The sequence below is a fragment of the Podarcis liolepis genome, assembly GCF_965112155.1.
Source record: "Podarcis liolepis genome assembly, chromosome: 2".
NCBI classification, from domain to species: domain Eukaryota; kingdom Metazoa; phylum Chordata; class Lepidosauria; order Squamata; family Lacertidae; genus Podarcis; species Podarcis liolepis.
Genome location: NC_139555.1, coordinates 122639118 through 122658867, shown reverse-complemented (window position 1 = coordinate 122658867; position 19750 = coordinate 122639118). Strand labels below are relative to the sequence as shown.

The window sequence follows — 19750 nt, the reverse complement described above, 5'->3', positions numbered from 1 at the left end:
GAGACAACTAAGAGACATGCTGGATCATACCTCAAACTTTGGAGCCACATCTGTGACTTTTTGCAAATATGTTTCTCTCCAGCTCTGCGTCTGCCCCTTGTCACCAAGAGACTCCAGAATATTGCAGAGATGAAACTTCTTTGCCTTATAATTATCCAAATCATAGTGATTTGTTCTTGCCAAAGGTGTTTCTGCAACTTTCCAAAGCATCAGAAAGAATAGAAGCAAGTGGTTATTTGCTGCACTGTGGTTTTTTTGGAAAGTGTCAGAGACAGATGGAGTCCATAGGGGAAGAGGGATATATTCCTGTCTGGGGTTTAATGACTCTGAAGCCATAGCTGAACAGCATGCATACTGGTGAAACCACACCAGCTTTGGTCTTGCAAGAGTTTTTCGCTTCTTCTGCTTAACTGTCTCTGGAGGTAAAAGCAACCACAGAGGCAGAATGATATTCCTGCTGTTGCTACTGCTGCTGCTAATGCCGCATGAAGTATGCGGGAAACTGAAGGCAGCATGCTCCTTGAATATGATCAAGGAAAAAACCGAAGCATTCAATTTCTACCGGCCTGGTGAATTCTTCATTAATGGGATTATATCTCCAAGAAATATTTATAAACAATGGCCATACAACTTTTCTCAGACCCCCTCACCGAAGCTTCTAGTGTAAGTAATTATAGGCAGATGAATGTCATCATCATTCCAAAGTTTTGCATATATCAGGGAAGCGGCTATTATTTCAGGTCTGGGAGCCTGTGATCCCCTAGCAATTGCTGAATTATAGCTGCCAATCATTTGCCCTGCTGGCTGAGGCTGATGGGAGTTGGAGTCCAGCAGCAGGATCCTCCCCAAATCTGTCCTATTTTCTTGTTCCCTGGCTCTTCCTGGCTAAAATGCTGCTCTAGCTAAGCTGCTGTGCTGCCTGTTGAAATGGCAACAGAAGAATGCAAATGACTTGCTGGAGATAAAAATAATACATTGATTTAATGCACCTATTTGAGGATTAAACTATCCCACCTGCATGAGGAGAGTGAGGGTGGCATGAAACATAGGGAATTTCTGAAAAGCCTGGATTTTTTTCCTTTCATTTTTTATCTGTAAAGCTGTTCTGAGTCCCATTGGGGTAAAGGTGGAGTATAAATATACACTACTATGAATAATACAGGGACGCGGGTGGCGCTGTGGGTAAAACCTCAGTGCCTAGGACTTGCCGATCGTATGGTTGGCAGTTCGAATCCCCGCGGCGGGGTGAGCTCCTGTCGTTCAGTCCCAGCTCCTGCCCACCTAGCAGTTCAAAAGCACTGTAGATAAATAGGTACCGCTTTATAGCGGGAAGGTAAACAGCGTTTCCGTGTGCTGCACTGGTGCTGGCTCACCAGCTGCAGCTTCGTCACCCTGGCCACGTGACCCGGAAGTGTCTTCGGACGGCGCCGGCTCACGGCCTCTAGAGCGAGATGAGCACATAACCCTAGAGTCGGACACGACTGGCCCGTACGGGCAGGGGTACCTTTACCTTTACCTTACTATGAATAATAATACTGTTTGACATTTCTATTCCACCTTATTCCACTTTATTCTATTCCACCTCCCACAAACATGGGATTGTTACGTGTTACATGTCTGTTTACATTCCAGCACAGCTTCCTGGGAACTTCCATTTGTGTATAGTTTTCGCTTTGGCTGTTCTCTCTGAGACGACGAGAGAGAGAGATGACATGTTTCTTTGTCCTGATTTATGATGAATAAATCTGTAGTTGTAGTATGCTTCCACAAGCCTCACGCCTATTCTGTGTGTACAATTTGATCTGCTGGTAGTGTGCCCTGGCTCAGAAGCCCGGGTTGCTGATTTACGTCAGAGCAGAGGTGATGGTCTTCGCAGAGGGACCAGCTGGAAGGGAACGACCTAGCCAGGACTAGCCAGCTGGCCTCCCGGCCCTCTGCATGCCAACACATACTGGATCTACAAACCATGATTTGAAGACAATGTTGGTTTTCATTAAATGGTGAAGAGTGGTTTGACACCTTTTGATTTCTTTATTGCAGTTCAAAAAGTTACTACTACTGGTACATCTTACTCTTCTTGTTCACCGTCCAGGAGATCAATCTGGATCCCAGGATCCTACCCAACATCAGCCTGGGCTACAATCTCTATGAGAACTATTTTGATAGAAGGACGACTTCCAGTGCAATGTTGGACCTTGGCAAAAGCAATATTCCAAACTACAGCTGTGGAAAAAGGAATAAACTTCTGGCTGTTCTTGAAGGGGCTGATTCCGTCATCTCAAAAGAAATTTCGGACATGTCAGGCATCTACAAAATCCCACAGGTATGAAGTTGTGTGGATAGAAAGACAGAGGGCAACTTTGGCAGCATAGAATTCCACTTACTCTTCATGTGGGTCAAGAAGGGGCATCACAAAGTGGGAATTCCTTAGCTATAGCATAATATCTGATCCAGGGACCTTTCTTCTAGCCTCTGCCAATTTGGCACCCTCCAGATATTTCAGACCAAAATTCCCATCAGCTCCTGCCAGCACAATATTTTAATCATTTCAGGTAAATAAATATCTCTTCCCTATTTTGATTGGCAATCGCACACTTTTTTCTTCGTTTCCTCACAAGGTCAGTTGTGGCTTTACACGTCATCTTCATAATAATAAAGCCCAGTTTCCTTTTGTGTACCGGATGATGCCCAAAGAAGAAATTCAGTACCAGGGGATTGTCAAGTTGCTCCTGCATTTCGGATGGACTTGGATCGGCCTCATTTTTCCAGACAATGACAATGGAGAAAGGTTTGTGAGTGCCCTGACATCCCTGACTATCAAGAGTGGAATTTGCATTGCCTTAGAAAAAAGAATACCAGAAAACAATCAACTTGAAATGTTCAGACTGAGTCAACCAGTTGCCATATGGAAGCAAGTCAATGTATTTGTTTACTATGAAATCACTCGCTTGGGATGGAATCCGATCATGCAATTTCAAGAAAAATTTGAGAAAGAAATTGGAGCAAAAGTCTGGATCTCAACAAGTTTTCAGGAAATTAATTTGCATTTGTCTGCTCCTCCAAATTACTTCCAGTACATCCATGGCTCTTTGTCCTTTATAATGAAGCCCCAAATAAGGAGAAAATACCAATACTATGTACCAGAATCCAATCTTCTTGGACAGTTTATCAATAAAGCATTCCGTTGCTCATATTCAAAGCACATGTTGGCTGTAAAAGGTCGGACAAGATGCAGAGAGAAGGAGAAACTGGAGGCGCTGCCCCAAGAGGAGCTGGAGAGAGCCCTATCTCAAGACAGCTATATCACGTACTTCAGTATCCAAGCTGTGGCTCAGGCCTTAAAAGCCGCATATTCAGTCAGATCAAAATTCATGTTGATGGTGGGTGGAAGAGACAGGTTGGAGCATCAAAAGCTACAGCCATGGCAGGTATTCCCTTTCCCTTTTTGCAAACTGCAAACCATTGTCCCAACTCTGGAATGAAACTTACCCATCTCCTCATCTCCATTTGGGAGGAAATTCTAATTAGTAAGGCCCATGGAGAAGGCAAACATTTCTGCCCTTTCTGGCAGGGGCGAAACTAGGCTTTATTTCACCTGGGTCAAAGACCCAGTTTGGCACACCCCCATGCGCATTGCATGCACATTTGCATGCACGCATGCACAGGCTGGGAGCCTAATGGCGCCCCTCTGGAAGCTTCACCCAGGGCAAAAAATACAACACCTGGCAAGCCCCCGGCCCCATAGCGATGGCTGTAGAAAATGTTGTTGTTTAGTCGTTTAGTTGTGTCCGGCTCTTCGTGTACGCCATGGACCAGAGCACGCCAGGCACTCCTGTCTTCCACTGTCTCCCGCAGTTTAGTCAAACTCATGCTGGTAGCTTTGAGAACACCGTCCCACCATCTCGTCCTCTGTCGTCCCCTTCTCCTTGTGCCCTCCATCTTTCCCAACATCAGGGTCTTTTCCAGGGAGTCTTCTCTTCTCCTGAGGTGGCCAAAGTCTTGGAGCCTCAGCTTCACGATCTGTCCTTCCAGTGAGCACTCAGGGCTGATTTCCTTAAGAATGGATACGTTTGATCTTCTTGCAGTCCATGGGACTCTCAAGAGTCTCCTCCAGCACTATAATTCACAAGTATCAATTCTTCGGCGATCAGCCTTCTTTATGGTCCAGCTCTCACTTCCATACATCACTACTGGGAAAACCATAGCTTTAACTATACGGACCTTTGTTGGCAAAATAGAAAATAGCAAGTTTCTATTAAAAGCTTTATATAACACTCTTTGCTCTCCCCCCCCACCAAAAAATCCTCAAGGTGGTTTAACATTACAAAACAGCTGTGGATAGAATAAAACACAATGCAAGAATGTAAAAATAGCATGAAAAGCAGAGGACTTTTCATCTTTCTATAACACCTTATTTGAACAAAATTGCCTTCAACCATTCTAGAATGCACACATAGTAATTGTTACTAAATTTACCTCTATGCTCATAAATAAGAACAATGAAATATTATGCAAAACTGTGCCCTCCCTTGTGGAATTGTGCAAGTTCTACCAGAAGCTGCTGCTGTCTGAAGGGAAGGGAGAGACTTCATATCTGCAGGCTTCCACATGATCTAGTGATCAATGTTCCATTTCACATGGAAGTTTGCAAGTGTAAAAGTTTCCCTTTCTTTCACATATTTGCATCAGGCAGTGGGGATGCTTAATACAGCCACAGATCCCCCTCATAGGCTGTTCTTGACTGTGAGTAGACCTGTGAGGGTCTTCTCTGTAATGGCCCCCATACCATGGAATAACTTCTATAGAGATACAGAGGGTGTCGGGGTAATGGTGTCTCACCAGCTACTTCTAAGAAAGCTGTTCAGAAAGGCTTCCCATTACACTCATGTGTAATACCGACTGTAGATCTACTATCCGAAGTCAATGCTAAATTGCACTGGAGTACATTTTATAGTGTTTTTTAATAGCATTTTTTATATCTGTGTAGATCCGGCCATATTTTTTTGTATTGATCTTATTCTGTACAGCACCTTGTTATTCTATATAAAAGGTGGTCTTTGAATGGTTAAATAAATAAAATGGAATGCCTATAAGGGCTTATCAGAACAGACGAGAGGCACACTGGCCCCAATTCATAGGAGCTCAAAATGTGTAGGGCTGAGATACTCAATAGGGTTTCTTTTTTCTTTTTTTTGCACTGGGCCTTTCCTTGTCATTCCAGCTGCACTCTTTCCTAAGAGTGGTCCGGTTTCTGAATACTTCCATGGGGAGCCTGAATTTGGATGAGAATGGGGAGCTGCCAGCCAACTATGATATTGAGAACTGGGTGATGTTTCCTAATAAGTCTCGTGTTAGAGTGAAAATTGGGAGCATAGAGAGAGAGACTTCTACTGAGATAAAGTTCGCTATTAACTTGGAAGCCATAGTGTGGCCCACATGGTTTAACAAGGTAGAGGAAACGTTATTGATGTGACATTTGGTAAGCTCAAATCATTTGCTGGATAATTCCAAAAGCACAAGCCCCTCCAAGTGTCCCTATTTTCCAGGGACAGTCCTGGATTTACAGAAACCATCCCAGTTTCTGATTTGATCTCGGAACGCCCCTCTTTTCCTTAGGACGTCCCTATTTTCATCAGAGAAATGTTGGATGGTATGGAGTCATGTGACTCCCCCGAGCCAAGGGGATAAGTAACTATACAACTTGTAGAAGACACCATAGGGCAGCCCTGTACAGTGGTACCTTGGGTTACAGACGCTTCAGGTTACAGACACTTCAGGTTACAGACTCCGCTAACCCAGAAATAGTACCTCGGGTTAAGAACTTTGCTTCAGGATGAGAACAGAAATCGCATGGCAGCAGCAGCGGGAGGCCCCATTAGCTAAAGCGGTACCTCAGGTTAAGAATGGTTTCAGGTTAAGAACGGACCTCCAGAACGAATTAAGTTCTTATTCCGAGGTACCACTGTATAGAGAAGTTTTTTAATGTTTAATGCTTTATTACGTTTTTTATATATGTTTTGAATATAAATGTTGGAACAAACAAGAAGCACACCAAAGGAGTCTCCCAGCGATGCCTTTCTTCTTGCAAATTGCTTTCCTGAAAAATAATAATGCCTAGGGTCAGTGAGAACTAAGATCCTCTTGAATCATTTGCAAACTCTAATTCCAAATTTCATATGAATCCCGTAAACACAAATACTCCTAACACGTTTCCTTTAATGCACAATCTTCTCTTTATTATTAGACTGTGCCTTGCTCCAGGTGTACCAAGAGCTGTCAGCTTGGATTTGCCAAAGTGGTTCCAGAAGGAGAGCCGGTTTGCTGCTATGTATGTGCTCCATGTATCGAAGGGACAATATCCACTCAGGAAGGTGGGTGACTCCAAGGGTGAGTTACAGATAGGTAGCCGTGTTGGTCTGCCATAGTCAAAATAAAAAAATTCCTTCCAGTAGCACCTTAAAGACCAACTAAGTTAGTTCTTGGTATGAGCTTTCGTGTGCATGCATGTAGGTATCTGAAGAAGTGTGCATGCATGCAGGTATCTGAAGAAGTGTGCATGCACACGAAAGCTCATACCAAGAACTAACTTAGTTGTTCTTTAAGGTGCTACTGGAAGGAATTTTTTTATTTTGTCCAAGGGTGAGGGCATTGCTTGGGAGAATGTCAACAGGGAAAACATTCACTTTCCATAAAGACTCTGAGGATTTATTTTGAATGTTAACCCTCTTTTGGCTTCTATATCTTTAATCAGCTTCATTAATTCAAGGAAGTTGGTTGAAACAAATGATCTCAGGGAAGCAATCTGTGGGCTACAAGCTGGTGATCATAGAGAGTCAAATATTTCTATAAAATAAAACCCATTCACATGGAACAGGACCATATAAATTCAGATGGGCCAAGCAATAAAAAAAAATCTTGAATATCCACAATTAAAGAGATGTGTCTTCACTATATGGCAAAAGCTGTACAGCGAAGACACAATCTCTGCATTTCCTACATCACAATGCAGGATATTTTGAAGGTAAAAATGGGGGGGGGGGCTTTGTGCAACACCTCCATTTCCTTGGAGGCAAGGGATGGTTCAATGTTAAACAATAAACTGTTGTTCTTGTTTAGTCGTTTAGTCATGTCCAACTCTTTGTGACCCCATGGACCAGAGCATGCCAGGCACTTCTGTAAACTAGCTTTTGAAAAAAGAAATTTTGTTCATTTCCTGTTATAAATTATTGCTGACATCAGGATCTTAAAAAATATATGTAATGCAGCACAGTAAGCTATGCAGATATCTAAACGATACTAAGGCACCTTTTTTCTCCTCCTCAGATGCAGAACATTGCACCAAATGTCCAGAAGATCAACACTCAAACACGTACCGAGATCAATGTGTTCCCAAAGTTATTACATTCCTGGCCTATGAAAACCCTTTGGGGAGCCTACTGGCTTCCATTGCTATATCCTTGTCTTTAATCACAGGATTCATTTTAGGAATCTTCATTAAATATAAAGAAACTCCAATAGTCAAAGCCAACAACAGGGACCTCTCATACATCCTCCTCATCTTCCTCCTGATTTCCTTTTCCTCCTCCCTCCTCTTCATTGGCGAGCCAGGGAAAGAGAACTGCCTTCTCCGGCAAATGGTCTTCAACATCATCTTCTCAGCTGCTGTCTCTTCTGTTTTGGCAAAAACCATCACTGTGGTGCTGGCCTTCCTGGCCACTAAGCCAGGGAACAGGGTCAGGAAATGGCTGGGGAAGAGTCTGGCCAACTCCATTGTCATTTCCTGCTCCGGTGTCCAAGTTGTCATCTGCACCATCTGGCTGGGCATCTCTCCCCCATTCCCAGACTCTGACATGCGCTCTCAGGCTAAAGAGATCATCCTGCAGTGCAACGAAGGGTCTGTTGCCATGTTTTATTGTGCCCTTGGCTACATGGGCTTGCTGGCTGCCATCTGCTTCACAGTGGCTTTCCTAGCCAGGAAGCTACCTGGGGCCTTCAATGAAGCTAAGCTGATCACCTTCAGCATGCTGGTCTTCTGCAGTGTTTGGGTGTCCTTTGTGCCCACTTACCTGAGCACCAAGGGGAAATACATGGTAGCCGTGCAGATCTTCTCTATCTTAGCCTCCAGTGCTGGGCTTCTTGGCTGCATCTTCATCCCAAAGTGCTACATCATTATACTAAGGCCCGATTTGAATACAAAGGGACAACTGACAGCAAAAGCTTAAAACGGCCTCTAATTTTTCACATATTCAGTTTTGACACCCGTTTCCCACTACAGTTGTAATGAAAACCTAATAGTTGTTGTGGGAATATGTATACTTAAATATACATCTCTCTTTACCTTTTATTAGTCACAAACAATGAAAAAGAAGCCTTGGATCACATCCCTACACAGTTTCAGATCAGACTTTAAGGGATATTGCTGTCTGTGATCACACTAGGGGATTCTTCTCCCATGGGTGGGGAACACTGCCAGAGCAACTGCATCCTTCTCAGACACCCTCCAGGTGGATGGTGGCTAAGGGGGGTGCAGTGGGCATAGGCCGGCCCCACACTGCTTTTTCTTAGAATTCCTGCTTCATGATTGCAGTCATGGGATTTTTGTCTTTCACATGACGGAATATGTTTTGACTCCACAGAGTGGGAAGTGACGGAGACAGGGTGTTTGTGTTACTGTGTTCTGTGATGTGGGACTATTGTCCTTTGTTCTTTTTCTCTTTGCTGTCTGATGCTAGAGAGAGGGGGAGTCATATTGCAGTGCTCCGTGTGTGTTTACATGTAAATAAAGTAGATTAGCCAAACTGCTGAGTTGCTGAGATCTGTCATGCGAAATGCGCAAACTCTGCAGATCCCTAAGTGTGCCGGTGTCGGTTGGCATCAGTTGCTGTGATGTTCAGGCTGAAGAATGCTTATGAAGCTCCTGAACGATCGACCAGGAGGGAGGGAACATGCCAGTCAGGCATGTGTCTCTGCCAGGGTCCTACTCGAGTGTAGGCTGAATTCCTGGCACTTTTGTGGACAGCGCTGACTGCAGGGCACCTGAGCTACCGGATCCCTCCCAGGTGCCCTCCAGCTTTACTCTGTTTGTGACCTGACCATATAACAACTAGATTTCTTGACTCCAGAGTGGCAGATTAAATTGGTAAATGATCTAGCTGTTCGCCACAATGTTCCTGTTTATCAGTTACTCCAGGGATGAGTTTTAGTTCCATGCAAACACTTATGCACACATTTGCTTTATTTATGACACCTTGACATTTTGAAGAAAATGCTTGCTTCCCCAAATTTTTGTCATGTGGGCACAATAGTAATCCTAAGGAATAAATATTAAACTGTACATTTCAAAGGAAGCGTTTAATGGAAGATAGCTGTATTCATAGGAAAAATGGATCCCTCCCAAGTGTGGAAAGTCGACTGCAATTCCAGCTGTAGCTTCCATGTGCTTTGAGTACCTAATCTGGAACTATATTTAGTGTCCTGTAGGTGAGGAGATGTGATTTGGGCTGGCCAAAACTGTTTTACTCAAAAATAGATAAACATCATTTAAATCTAATTCTGAAATATCTTTTGGTTGCATTTTATCCCTCCCCTCCCCCCCAGAAACAGTCATTACCCTAGATTTCACGTTTTCTATCCCCAGGAACCACCTGAAATGGCTGAACATTACTGGGGTCCACATTTGCAAATTGCTAAATTATTCATCCTGTGTTTCCTTGTGACAAATGACTCTGCTTTCTTCAATTATTTCCTGTCCTAACTCAAAATGCTGGCTTTGACCTATAAGGCTTTATAAGGGACATTCTATTTTACATCAGTATCACTGGGTGGGAGAGGAGGCGCTTTTTCGTAAGGGTCTATTTTTCTTCAGTAATCTTCTGTCCACGTTTGCTAATCTCCCCTGCCCACTGGATCATTGGAGAGTTTTGGCAGAAAGAGCCACACAAATAATTCATGGTTCATGGCAGAGGCAAGTCTTTCCCTTATCATTATGGAAATAATGGTGATTTGGCTATCTGATTCTGCCAAAACTCAAGGGATTTCTCTGAAGATCACATGTGAGACCAGGAACAGAAACAGCAGAATCAGGAATAACTGTACACAATTTTTTTTGCATCCTGCCTGAAAATATGTTGATTCTGCACGCTGTTGAGAGCTTTGACTGGTGTTTGAGGCGGGCAGGGATGCTGTCAGTTTGAAGCTTAGTATCAACCCCCCTGGATGAGAAGCCCTTACCTGAACTCCATATGTATTAACAAAGTCCCTCTTGCAGCTTTGGTCTTGAAAGAGGGTTTTGGCGATTCTGAAGAGAAGAGCCACTAACAGACTGGGTGACAGCAGCATGTTTGCCCATCAAAATGTTGCTTCTGCTGCTGCTCAGTACAGCCTATGGGATGTTGAAGCGAAAATGCCCCTTGAATTTAGTGAGAGATAGATATGATCCCTGGGACTATTATAGAGCAGGAGACCATCTCATCGGTGGGATTATTCCCATGCTAAGTGGAGCATCCCGGCCGGGCTCTTTCTCCCAGGATCCTTTTATCCACATATCTCCGTAAGTAAATTATGTGGGATGGGTTTAATAGTACTCAAGCTGTAATCTAATGCTTTAAGCCTCTTTAAAAGAGACAATGGGCATTCCTTGCATCAGCCCCTGCTAAATCCCAGATTCTTCGTATATCTCCATTTTACAGTAGGGATGTGATTCTGGAATGGAGCAGTTTGAACACTCCAGCGCCATGCAATGAGCCTATTTTCACCAGCTGGTGAGGTTCAATTCAGACAATAATCTATGACCTGTAAGAATTGTATCCTGATGTATGTGTGTGAATCCCCTCAATATCTGTTTTATTTGATTTTATATTGTTGTTCTTTCAGATTTAAGCTGCACTTTCATTTTAATGAATCTTGCTTTCATTTATTTTATTTATGTACTAGCACTTTGATGTACTTTCGAACTGCTAGGTTGGCAGGAGCAGGGACCGAGCAACGGGAGCTCACCCCGTCACAGAGATTCAAACCGCCGTCCTTCTGATCGGCAAGTCCTAGGCTCCGTGGTTTAAACCACAGTGCCACCCACATCCCTAACAAAACCCAATACATATCCATATAAAGAGATTTCTCTGAATCTTGAGACTTTCTCCCCATCCCCTCCATGGGTTCTAATGTTGACGTTTTCAACTGCATATTATGCCATAGTCTGTCCATAGTATTTGTAACATTACAAGTGAGATTAAAATCCTGGTAATGTTTTCGTCTGCTTACAGGGGTCTCCTAAATAGACTATAACCCCCCCATTCTTTTTTGAAGTTTTCGTCTTCTTGGTCCCTGAGCTTTCCGGTCAGTTTTGCCATTTCGGCATAGTCTAACAGCTTGATCTGCCATTCCTCTCTGATAGGAACTTTGTCTCCTTTCCATCTCTGGGCTAACGGCATCCGTGCTGCTGTTGTTGCATACATGAAAAGTCTTTTCTGTTCCTTTGGATCTTGCTATTAAATTGTACACTGTGCACACCACTTAGAGGTTCTCATACACACACCTAAACACACACACACACACACACACACACACACACACACACACACACGCCCTGTCTATTAAAGGTTATCTTCCTCCTTGGATTGCAGCCATTTAATAGGGGAAGGGGAAGTAACCTGCTACAGGCCACTTTGACAGGGAAACACTTACTGGGGTCTCCAATGGCAACGGTTGTTTATATCACTGATTCTTTGAACCCAGCTCCTTAAAAAGTGTTGATTTGCATGACCTATTCCTTGCTGCTTCAAAGTTCGGGTGTCAATTGCCCTCTAAGTAGCTAAAGATTGAGCCACCCCACTCTCTGCTTAGTGGTAGCAAGAGCCCATGGGGTACCAGGCACTCACATAGGGTCTGTTGTCCTTTGGAAAATGGAGGCACAGCAGAGACTATCGTGGCTTTAAGAAAAATGGTTTATTCACATATTTACACCTTCAGTTTGCATGGAGGGAGTTCATGGTCCTTTCGAGAGGGGCTTGTACCCCAAATTAGTCCTGGAGCCCAAGGCATCTCTGCTAGCCAACCTCTCCCAAAGATGGATCCCAGCCTTTCTTCCTCCTTCTTCCTCCCAGCAACCTTTTCCCCAAACTCCTCCTTCACACCCAGTTACTCTGGCAAACTCAAATCCCAAATCCCCAGTCTCTGCTCACACCTCAGGTAAAGTTCTCTTGCACTGCCAATGTCCCGCAGTAGCCCTTGATGTTCCTAGCTCAGCCAGGCTGTTTTGCATAGGCCAGCCCAGGAAATCCTCTGCAGCTTGCATTCTCCCTTTGGTTTTTGGGGGTGAGGGGGTTCCCCTTAAAACCTATAGCAATATAAAATGGTCAGGCAAAAACATTCCTCTTTAACCAAGGCTTTCGGCTGATTAACATTCTTATGACCTTTAAAAAAATAATATTGTGGGAGGGGGGGACTACTGGTTTGTTTCTGTTTTTAATAGGTATTTTGTGTTCTCATTTTGTATTTTCATGTTGTAAAGTGCCCAGTGATCTTCAGGTGAAGGGTGGTATACAAAAAAACCCAATAAATCAATTAATAACTAATAAAGAAACATTTCACTCAGGGTTGGCAATTGGGATTCTGATTCTGATGAAGCACGGGTGTTGTTCCTAAAATAAACTCAAGGTGCTTTCACTGTCTAGAAATCATACAATCATAGAATAGTAGTTGTAAATGCCCTTCAAATGGCAATTTCCCCAAGCCCACTCCCTTTCTGCAATGTACATCATGGCAGTGCAATGTAGTGGCTAGAGTTTCGGGATTTCGACTGAGGAGATGTACGTGCACATCAGCCCTCAGCCACGAAGTCTTTGGCTCTCCTGTGGCTTCTTTTACATCAAAGAGTTATTATCAGGGTCAAATGGGGGCATGAGGTATGGCACATATGTGCTGCCTTGAGCAAGTTGTTGTTGTTTAGTCGTTTAGTCGTGTCCGACTCTTCGTGACCCCATGGACCAGAGCACGCCAGGCACTCCTGTCTTCCACTGCCTCCCGCAGTTTGGTCAGACTCATGTTTGTAGCTTCGCGAACACTGTCCAACCATCTCGTTCTCTGTCGTCCCCTTCTCCTTGTGCCCCCCATCTATCCCAACATCAGGGTCTTGAGCAAGAGGAGACTGCAAATGTGATGGGTCACTTGGATGAATGGCCATCAGCAATTCCTGTGTTACAGGGGGTTGGCCTAGACTTTGGGGTCCCTGCCACCTCTACCATTTTCTGATTCTATGATTGTCACCTATATTATTAAATGGAGGGTGACGTGTGAGATGTATGTTTTGTTGCAGAGGAGAACACACAATTTTACTCCACAATCTGGCCTTCCTGCTTCCTGTGGGGATGAGTTTAATGGTAGGAAACCATAAATCTAATGCTATAAACCTCATTAAAAGAGATGGTGGGTATTTCCTTGCATCGTTCCCTGCTAAATCCCAGTCTCTTCATATGTCTCTGTTTTGCAATGCAATTCTGGAAGGGAGCAATATGAACCCTCCAGCTATTTTCACCATCTTATTTTGAATAGCACCCTCTGATAACAGATTAAAGCTTTTACCTTACCCATAAGATTGGACCCTGGTGTATGTCTCCAAATCCCCTGGATCAATGCCTTATTTCCTTTTGCCTTGCTGTTTATTGGTTTTAAGTTGCATTTTCAATTTTATTATTATATCATGACATAGTATGAAAAGTCTTTCTTGTAAGGTTGTACAAACCTAGAAGGTGGCATGGCTGTTACTGTCATGACAGACACTGTCACATCTGAATATACCACTACATTATTGGATAGACACATCTGCCTTGCCTTTGTGGTGAGGATTGTCCCAACATTTCAAGGTGGGTTGGCTATTAAAAACCTGTTTGTGACTGAGCATGAGTATCACCCTAAAACTAAATTTATATTGCTTCAAAATTCCCTTCATGTTGCAGAGGGAGGAAAGTTACATGTGTTGTTAAATTGAGGGTGATAATACAGAATATATGATATCTTGCAGAAGTAAAGACATAGATTTACTCCACAATCTGGCCTTCCTGCTCGCCATCCACGAGATCAACCAGAATCCCAGGCTCTTACCCAACATCACCCTGGGCTACAATATCTTTGAGAACTATCACAATGCAAGAATCACATACGACGCCATGGTAGAGCTGCTCTGTACCGGTCGTGCAAGTATTCCAAACTACAGGTGTGGAAGGCAGAATAACCTGCTGGCTGTTTTAGATGGTGCAGACTCTGAAATCTCTCTCCATATTTCGAACATGTTGGGCATCTACAAAATCCCACAGGTGTGAATTGGGGAGCAGTCTAATTTCACTTTGCTTTAAAATGTTAAAGTTTGGCTGTCTGAGGGAGAAAGTTTCTGTTAGTAGCAATCTTCCTTCCTTCCTTCCTTCCTTCCTTCCTTCCTTCCTTCCTTCCTTCCTTCCTTCCTTCCTTCCACCTGTCCATCTGCACTGACAGAATCTTATGTTATGGAGAGGAGACCTGTATTTCAGGAAATTCAAACAAAGCCAAGCAAAACACTTTTCTTTTCTGTTCCCATCCAGGTTAGTTATGGGTTTGTCTCCCATGACATCAATGATAAAACTCATCTCCCTTTTTTCTACTGGATGATCCCCAAATATGACCACCAATACACAGGGATTGTCAAGTTGCTCCTGCATTTCAGATGGACGTGGATCGGTCTCTTTGCTCCAGACAATGACAACGGAGAAAGGTTCGTGAGGTCCTTGACCCCTATGCTCACCTCGAATGGGATTTGTGCTGCCCTCTCATACAGAATCCCAGAAATGACTCGGTATGAAGTGAAAATTAGCATTGATTCATTTCTCAAATGGAGACAAGTCAATGTATTTGTTCACTATGCAGAGACTCGTTCTTTCTTCAGCGGAATATTCTTTATAAATCAAATACTCACATTGTGGCTACAGTCCACTGAGGGGAAAGTCTGGATCACAACTGCTTTGTGGGACATCACCCCAACACTGTCTGACTGGAGATTACAACTCCAGCACCGCCACTGTTTCTTTTCCTTCTTAATTCAGACAGAGGTTACCCTAAAACATGACAATTTTGGCTTCAGTCGCTTAGTTCCTTACTGGTGGACAATATTTGATTGTTTCTTTTCAAAGCACTTGTTTTCTGCGAAAGAACGTCTCAGATGTGACCAAAAGGGGGAATTGCCCCTGGATATCCTTGTGCAGAGTCTTTCTCCAGACAACTACAACATCTATAGCAGTGTGTATGTTGTGGCACATGCCTTAAATGCTGCTTACTCATCCAGATCCAAGCAGGTGGCAATGATGGGTGGAGGAGACGGGCGGAGGCTTCAGAGGCTACAGCCATGGCAGGTATTCCTTTTTCCATAACTGATAGTACTAATGAAATGTGCAAAAGTGTTCTATCATTATTCAGAACAGGCTTTGTGGAGATCCCACAACCACTCTCCACTTCTTCAATATTTATGCATTTTGGAAGGGTATCTCACCAATCAGGGTTTGTTTGTTTTTGCGGGTTGGGGGTGGCATTGCTACAGAAAAAGCAACAACCTTTTCTTATATTTCTAACCCATGGTGGAGGAACTTCTGAGGTGGCCAAGTTTAATGTGTGTGTGTATTAAAGCGATGAAAGGGAAAGGGGGAAAAGAGGAAGAAGGAAAGCATTTGCTGTTATGGAACATATATTAAGGTTTATTTGATTTTTTTGACTGTATGTAGGGATGTAAAGGGGAAGCTGATGGATGATAATATCAGTAAATACTGGGGGAGTCATCTAGAGACTGATTAAGATTATGAGTAGGAACAGGGAATCATCATGGACATATCTTATAAGGAGAGCAGGAAGCTAGTTTTGGAATTAAATTGCATTGTATTAAATTGAAGCAATCCGGCAAGATTTGTAGTCATTTGGAAAATTGATAAAAAATAAGAAGTGGAAATTGTGGCAAGAATCACAGGGTAACAGTGGGGGAATCCCTCAGGTGCCTTCCAACCAGCAGGTGCTTTCCCCACCAAGCCCAGAAAGCAAGCAAGCGAACGGGAGAGAAAGAGAAGAGAGGGGAAGGGGCTGTCCATTCAAGCAGCAGGAGGAGTGGAGTGAGCTTTTGATGCAGAATTGTTATATCTGGTGATCCAGTGCTGAAAAGCCTCCATGGCCGCCTCCCTAGGGTCAGAAGAGTTCTGTTTCAACCAGGGACAGTCGAAATCCGGTGCTAAAAGCTTGATGTCTGGAACCGTTGTGCAAAATTTGCTTACAATCAGAGCAACAAAACATAGTTTCCCATAAAAGAATTTCACGTTTCAGCCCATCCCCAAAAGGGAAGCACTGAAGTGATGCTCTTTTTATCCGTGTGTCGTTCTAGTTCCACTCATTTCTGAGGAACTTTGGATCTTACAACACCTCCATGGATGGGGATGGGGAGTTGGCCGCCAACTTTGATATTTTTACCAGGGTGGTGTGGCCCAACACTTCTGTGGCTTCTGTGAAAATTGGGAGTCTCAAGCAGCAAGTACCTCCAGACAAAAGGTTCAGCATTGACGAAGATGCCATTGTGTGGATTGCGCAGCTTGTTCAGGTCAGTCTTCTCTTCTCATGAGGTGGCCAAAGTATTGTTGTTTAGTCATTTAGTCATGTCCGACTCTTCGTGGCCCCATGGACCAGAGCACGCCAGGCACTCCTATCTTCCACTGCCTCCCGCAGTTTGGTCAGACTCATGTTTGTAGCTTCGAGAACACTGTCCAACCATCTCGTCCTCTGTCGTCCCCTTCTCCTTGTGCCCTCCATCCTTCCCAACATCAGGGTCTTTTCCAGGGAGTCTTCTCTTCTCATGAGGTGGCCAAAGTATTGGAGCCTCATCTTCAGGATCTGTCCTTCCAGTAAGCACTCAGGACTTATTTCCTTCAGAATGGATAGGTTTGATCTTCTTGCAGTTCATGAGACTCTGAAGAGTCTTCTCCAGCACCATAATTCAAAAGCACTTCAGAACACTAGGTGGGTGTTATTTGCAGAAACACCCGGTGAGCCCCTCACCCTATTGCAGTAAATATTAAGGCTCTTCTCATCCTAAGGCATTTAATAGAATCATAGTATTGCACAGCTGGAAGGGATCCTAAGGGTCATCTAGTCCAACTCTCTCCAATGCAGGAATCTCAGCTAAAGCATCCATGACAGATGGCTTCCGAAATTCTGCTTTAAAACTGCCAGAGAAAGAGTCCACAACCTCCCGAGGGAGACCAGAAAGTTCTTTCTGGTGTTTAATTGGAATCTCCTTCCTTGTAACTGGAAGGCATTGGTTCCGGTCCTACCCTCCGGAGCAGGAGAAAACAACCTTGCTCCATCTTCCATGTGGCAGTGAAGCTTTGCATCCATCTCATCTGCTTAATTTGCCCCAGATTGGACTAGATGCTGATATCAGTTTAGAGAATGCATTTACAACAGATCAATGATAGGTGGTTTCCCATTCTGAGAAAATAATGGGTCTCTGGTCTAATCTACAAGGACCCTTTTCTGTGGGGCAGAAGCTAGAGCAATTTTCTTATAAAATGAGGAGTGATTGTGTATTTTCTTTGCCTGTCACTCAGTTCTGTGGCTTATTGACCCATCCCTAACACTTTTTATTTGATATTCATTCATCTTATGGTTAGACACTTCCACATTCAAGGTGCAGCAAAAGCTGCTCTTCTGGATACGTCAAAGTGATTCAAGAAGGAAAGCCGCTTTGCTGCTATGCTTGTGCTCAGTGTCCCAATGGGACCATCTCCACCCAGGAAGGTAAGGCATTCCAAAGGGAAAGGAAGCCCTTTCAGAACCAGGCATGTCCCACCAACTAGAAGACAAACACAACCCCCTGTGTTGCAAAATGTAAGAATCAATGCAAATGCAACACGCTGGCTAATAACTGGTAGTGGATATATAATTAATTTCAATGTCACTACAAAATAATGTATCTATCATACAGTACATCTCACAAAATATACAAGTGACTTTAAGCTGTTGTATATATAAGAGTCAAATGAGGAGTCAAACAGGTCATTGAATAGTGAGGAACGCCAAGCTGTCTCTCAAAGGAAGACGTCCTATGAAAGTGTCAAAGGAAGACGTCTCTCAGAAGTCTTAAAAGGAAGTCTGAAGAGGACAGTGTATTCGGAACAGTTCACTGTTTCGGAATAAAGTCTTCATCAGCTGGAAATGGAATAGAAGGCATTGCTAGCAATGAATGACAACAAAACTGAGCAACCTGCATGAATGTTATAAAGTAAAACAAAATATATAGAGGTACTGTACATACCGAATAATTATCAATGAGATATTCATACTAGTGTTGATTACCACCAACTAGAAGAGGCTGACCCAAAAGGGTAGACAGAGTGAAGCCAGGAGTCTCAATAGCATGATTTAGGACATTCTAGGTCTCTGGTATAAGCTGCCACCCAATATATTATGGTATCTTGAAGAATCGAGACTAATACAAAGACCTGTATGATACATGGAACAAAAATCATAGGACAGCGAAGTAACTCTTTATCATTGCAGATGCAGACCATTGCAACAAATGTCCAGAAGATGAGCATCCAAGCAAGAACCAAGATCAGTGTGTCCCCAAGATTATCAGCTTCCTAGAATATGAAGACAAGTTGGGGATCCTCTTTGTTTCCATTGCCCTCTTCTTATTTTTAATCACAAGCTTTGTATTAGGAATCTTCATTAGATTCCAGGAAACTCCCATTGTCAAAGCCAACAATCGTGACCTCTCCTACATCCTCCTCATCTCTCTCTTTCTCTCCTTTTTGTCCTCCTTCCTCTTCCTTGGCCGGCCAAGGAAATTGACCTGCCTTCTCCGACAAACGGCCTTCAGCATAATCTTCTCAGTTGCCGTGTCTTCTGTATTGGCTAAAACCATCACTGTGGTGCTGGCCTTCATGGCCACAAAACCCGGGAGCAAGGTGAGGAGATGGCTGGGGAAGAGTCTGGCCAACTCCATTATCATTTCCTGTTCTGGTGTTCAAGTTATCATCTGCAGTACCTGGCTGGGGGTGTCTCCCCCATTCCCAGAGTCTGACATGCAGTCTCAGCCTGGAGAGATCATCATGCAATGCAACGAAGGGTCTGTTGCCATGTTTTATGGTGCCCTCGGTTACATGGGCTGCTTGGCTGCCATCTGCTTCACGGTGGCTTTCTTGGCCAGGAAGCTTCCAGGGTCCTTCAATGAAGCCAAGCTGATCACCTTCAGCATGCTGGTCTTCTGCAGTGTTTGGGTGTCCTTTGTGCCCACTTACCTGAGCACCAAGGGGAAATACATGGTAGCCGTGCAGGTCTTCTCTATGTTGGCCTCCAGTGCTGGTCTCCTGGGCTGCATCTTCATTCCCAAGTGCTACATTATTTTACTCAGGCCTGGTCTGAATACAAAGGAGCACCTGACAACAAAAACTAAAGATGGCATCTGACTTAAAATATGATTTTATAGTTGAACTGCAGTGCAGCAGTAATGGAACTGCAGTACTTCTCATTTAAATGTAGCTTCACACATGGTAAATCCCGTTTATTTCTTTAATTAATTAATTTCATAAAATTTATGCTCCACTTCGTTGTAGGAAAAAACCCTCAAAGCAGTTTCCGAAAGGATAAAGCAATAAAATTATCCTTTTATTTAACATATGGCAAAACCACAATAGAATAAACTAAGACAAATTTAAACTCTTACAAGCTTTATAAACACCTGAGTAGGCCT

General features: G+C 43.6%; 2 protein-coding genes across 2 annotated transcripts in view; both read left to right on the top strand.

Annotated features, from left to right (window-relative positions):
• The window catches only part of LOC310701103 (vomeronasal type-2 receptor 26-like), a 255322-nt gene that overhangs the window by 109083 nt on the left and 126489 nt on the right, over nt 1-19750 (top strand). The gene's annotated exons all lie outside the window — the stretch shown is intronic.
• On the top strand, nt 446-19466 carry LOC310700969 (vomeronasal type-2 receptor 26-like; the record flags this gene model as incomplete). Its single annotated transcript, XM_083490926.1, has 5 exons — nt 446-663; nt 2041-2323; nt 2619-3428; nt 6245-6371; nt 18556-19466. 5 exons carry the CDS (start codon nt 446-448, stop codon nt 19464-19466), a joined length of 2349 nt encoding a protein of 782 aa, XP_083347052.1.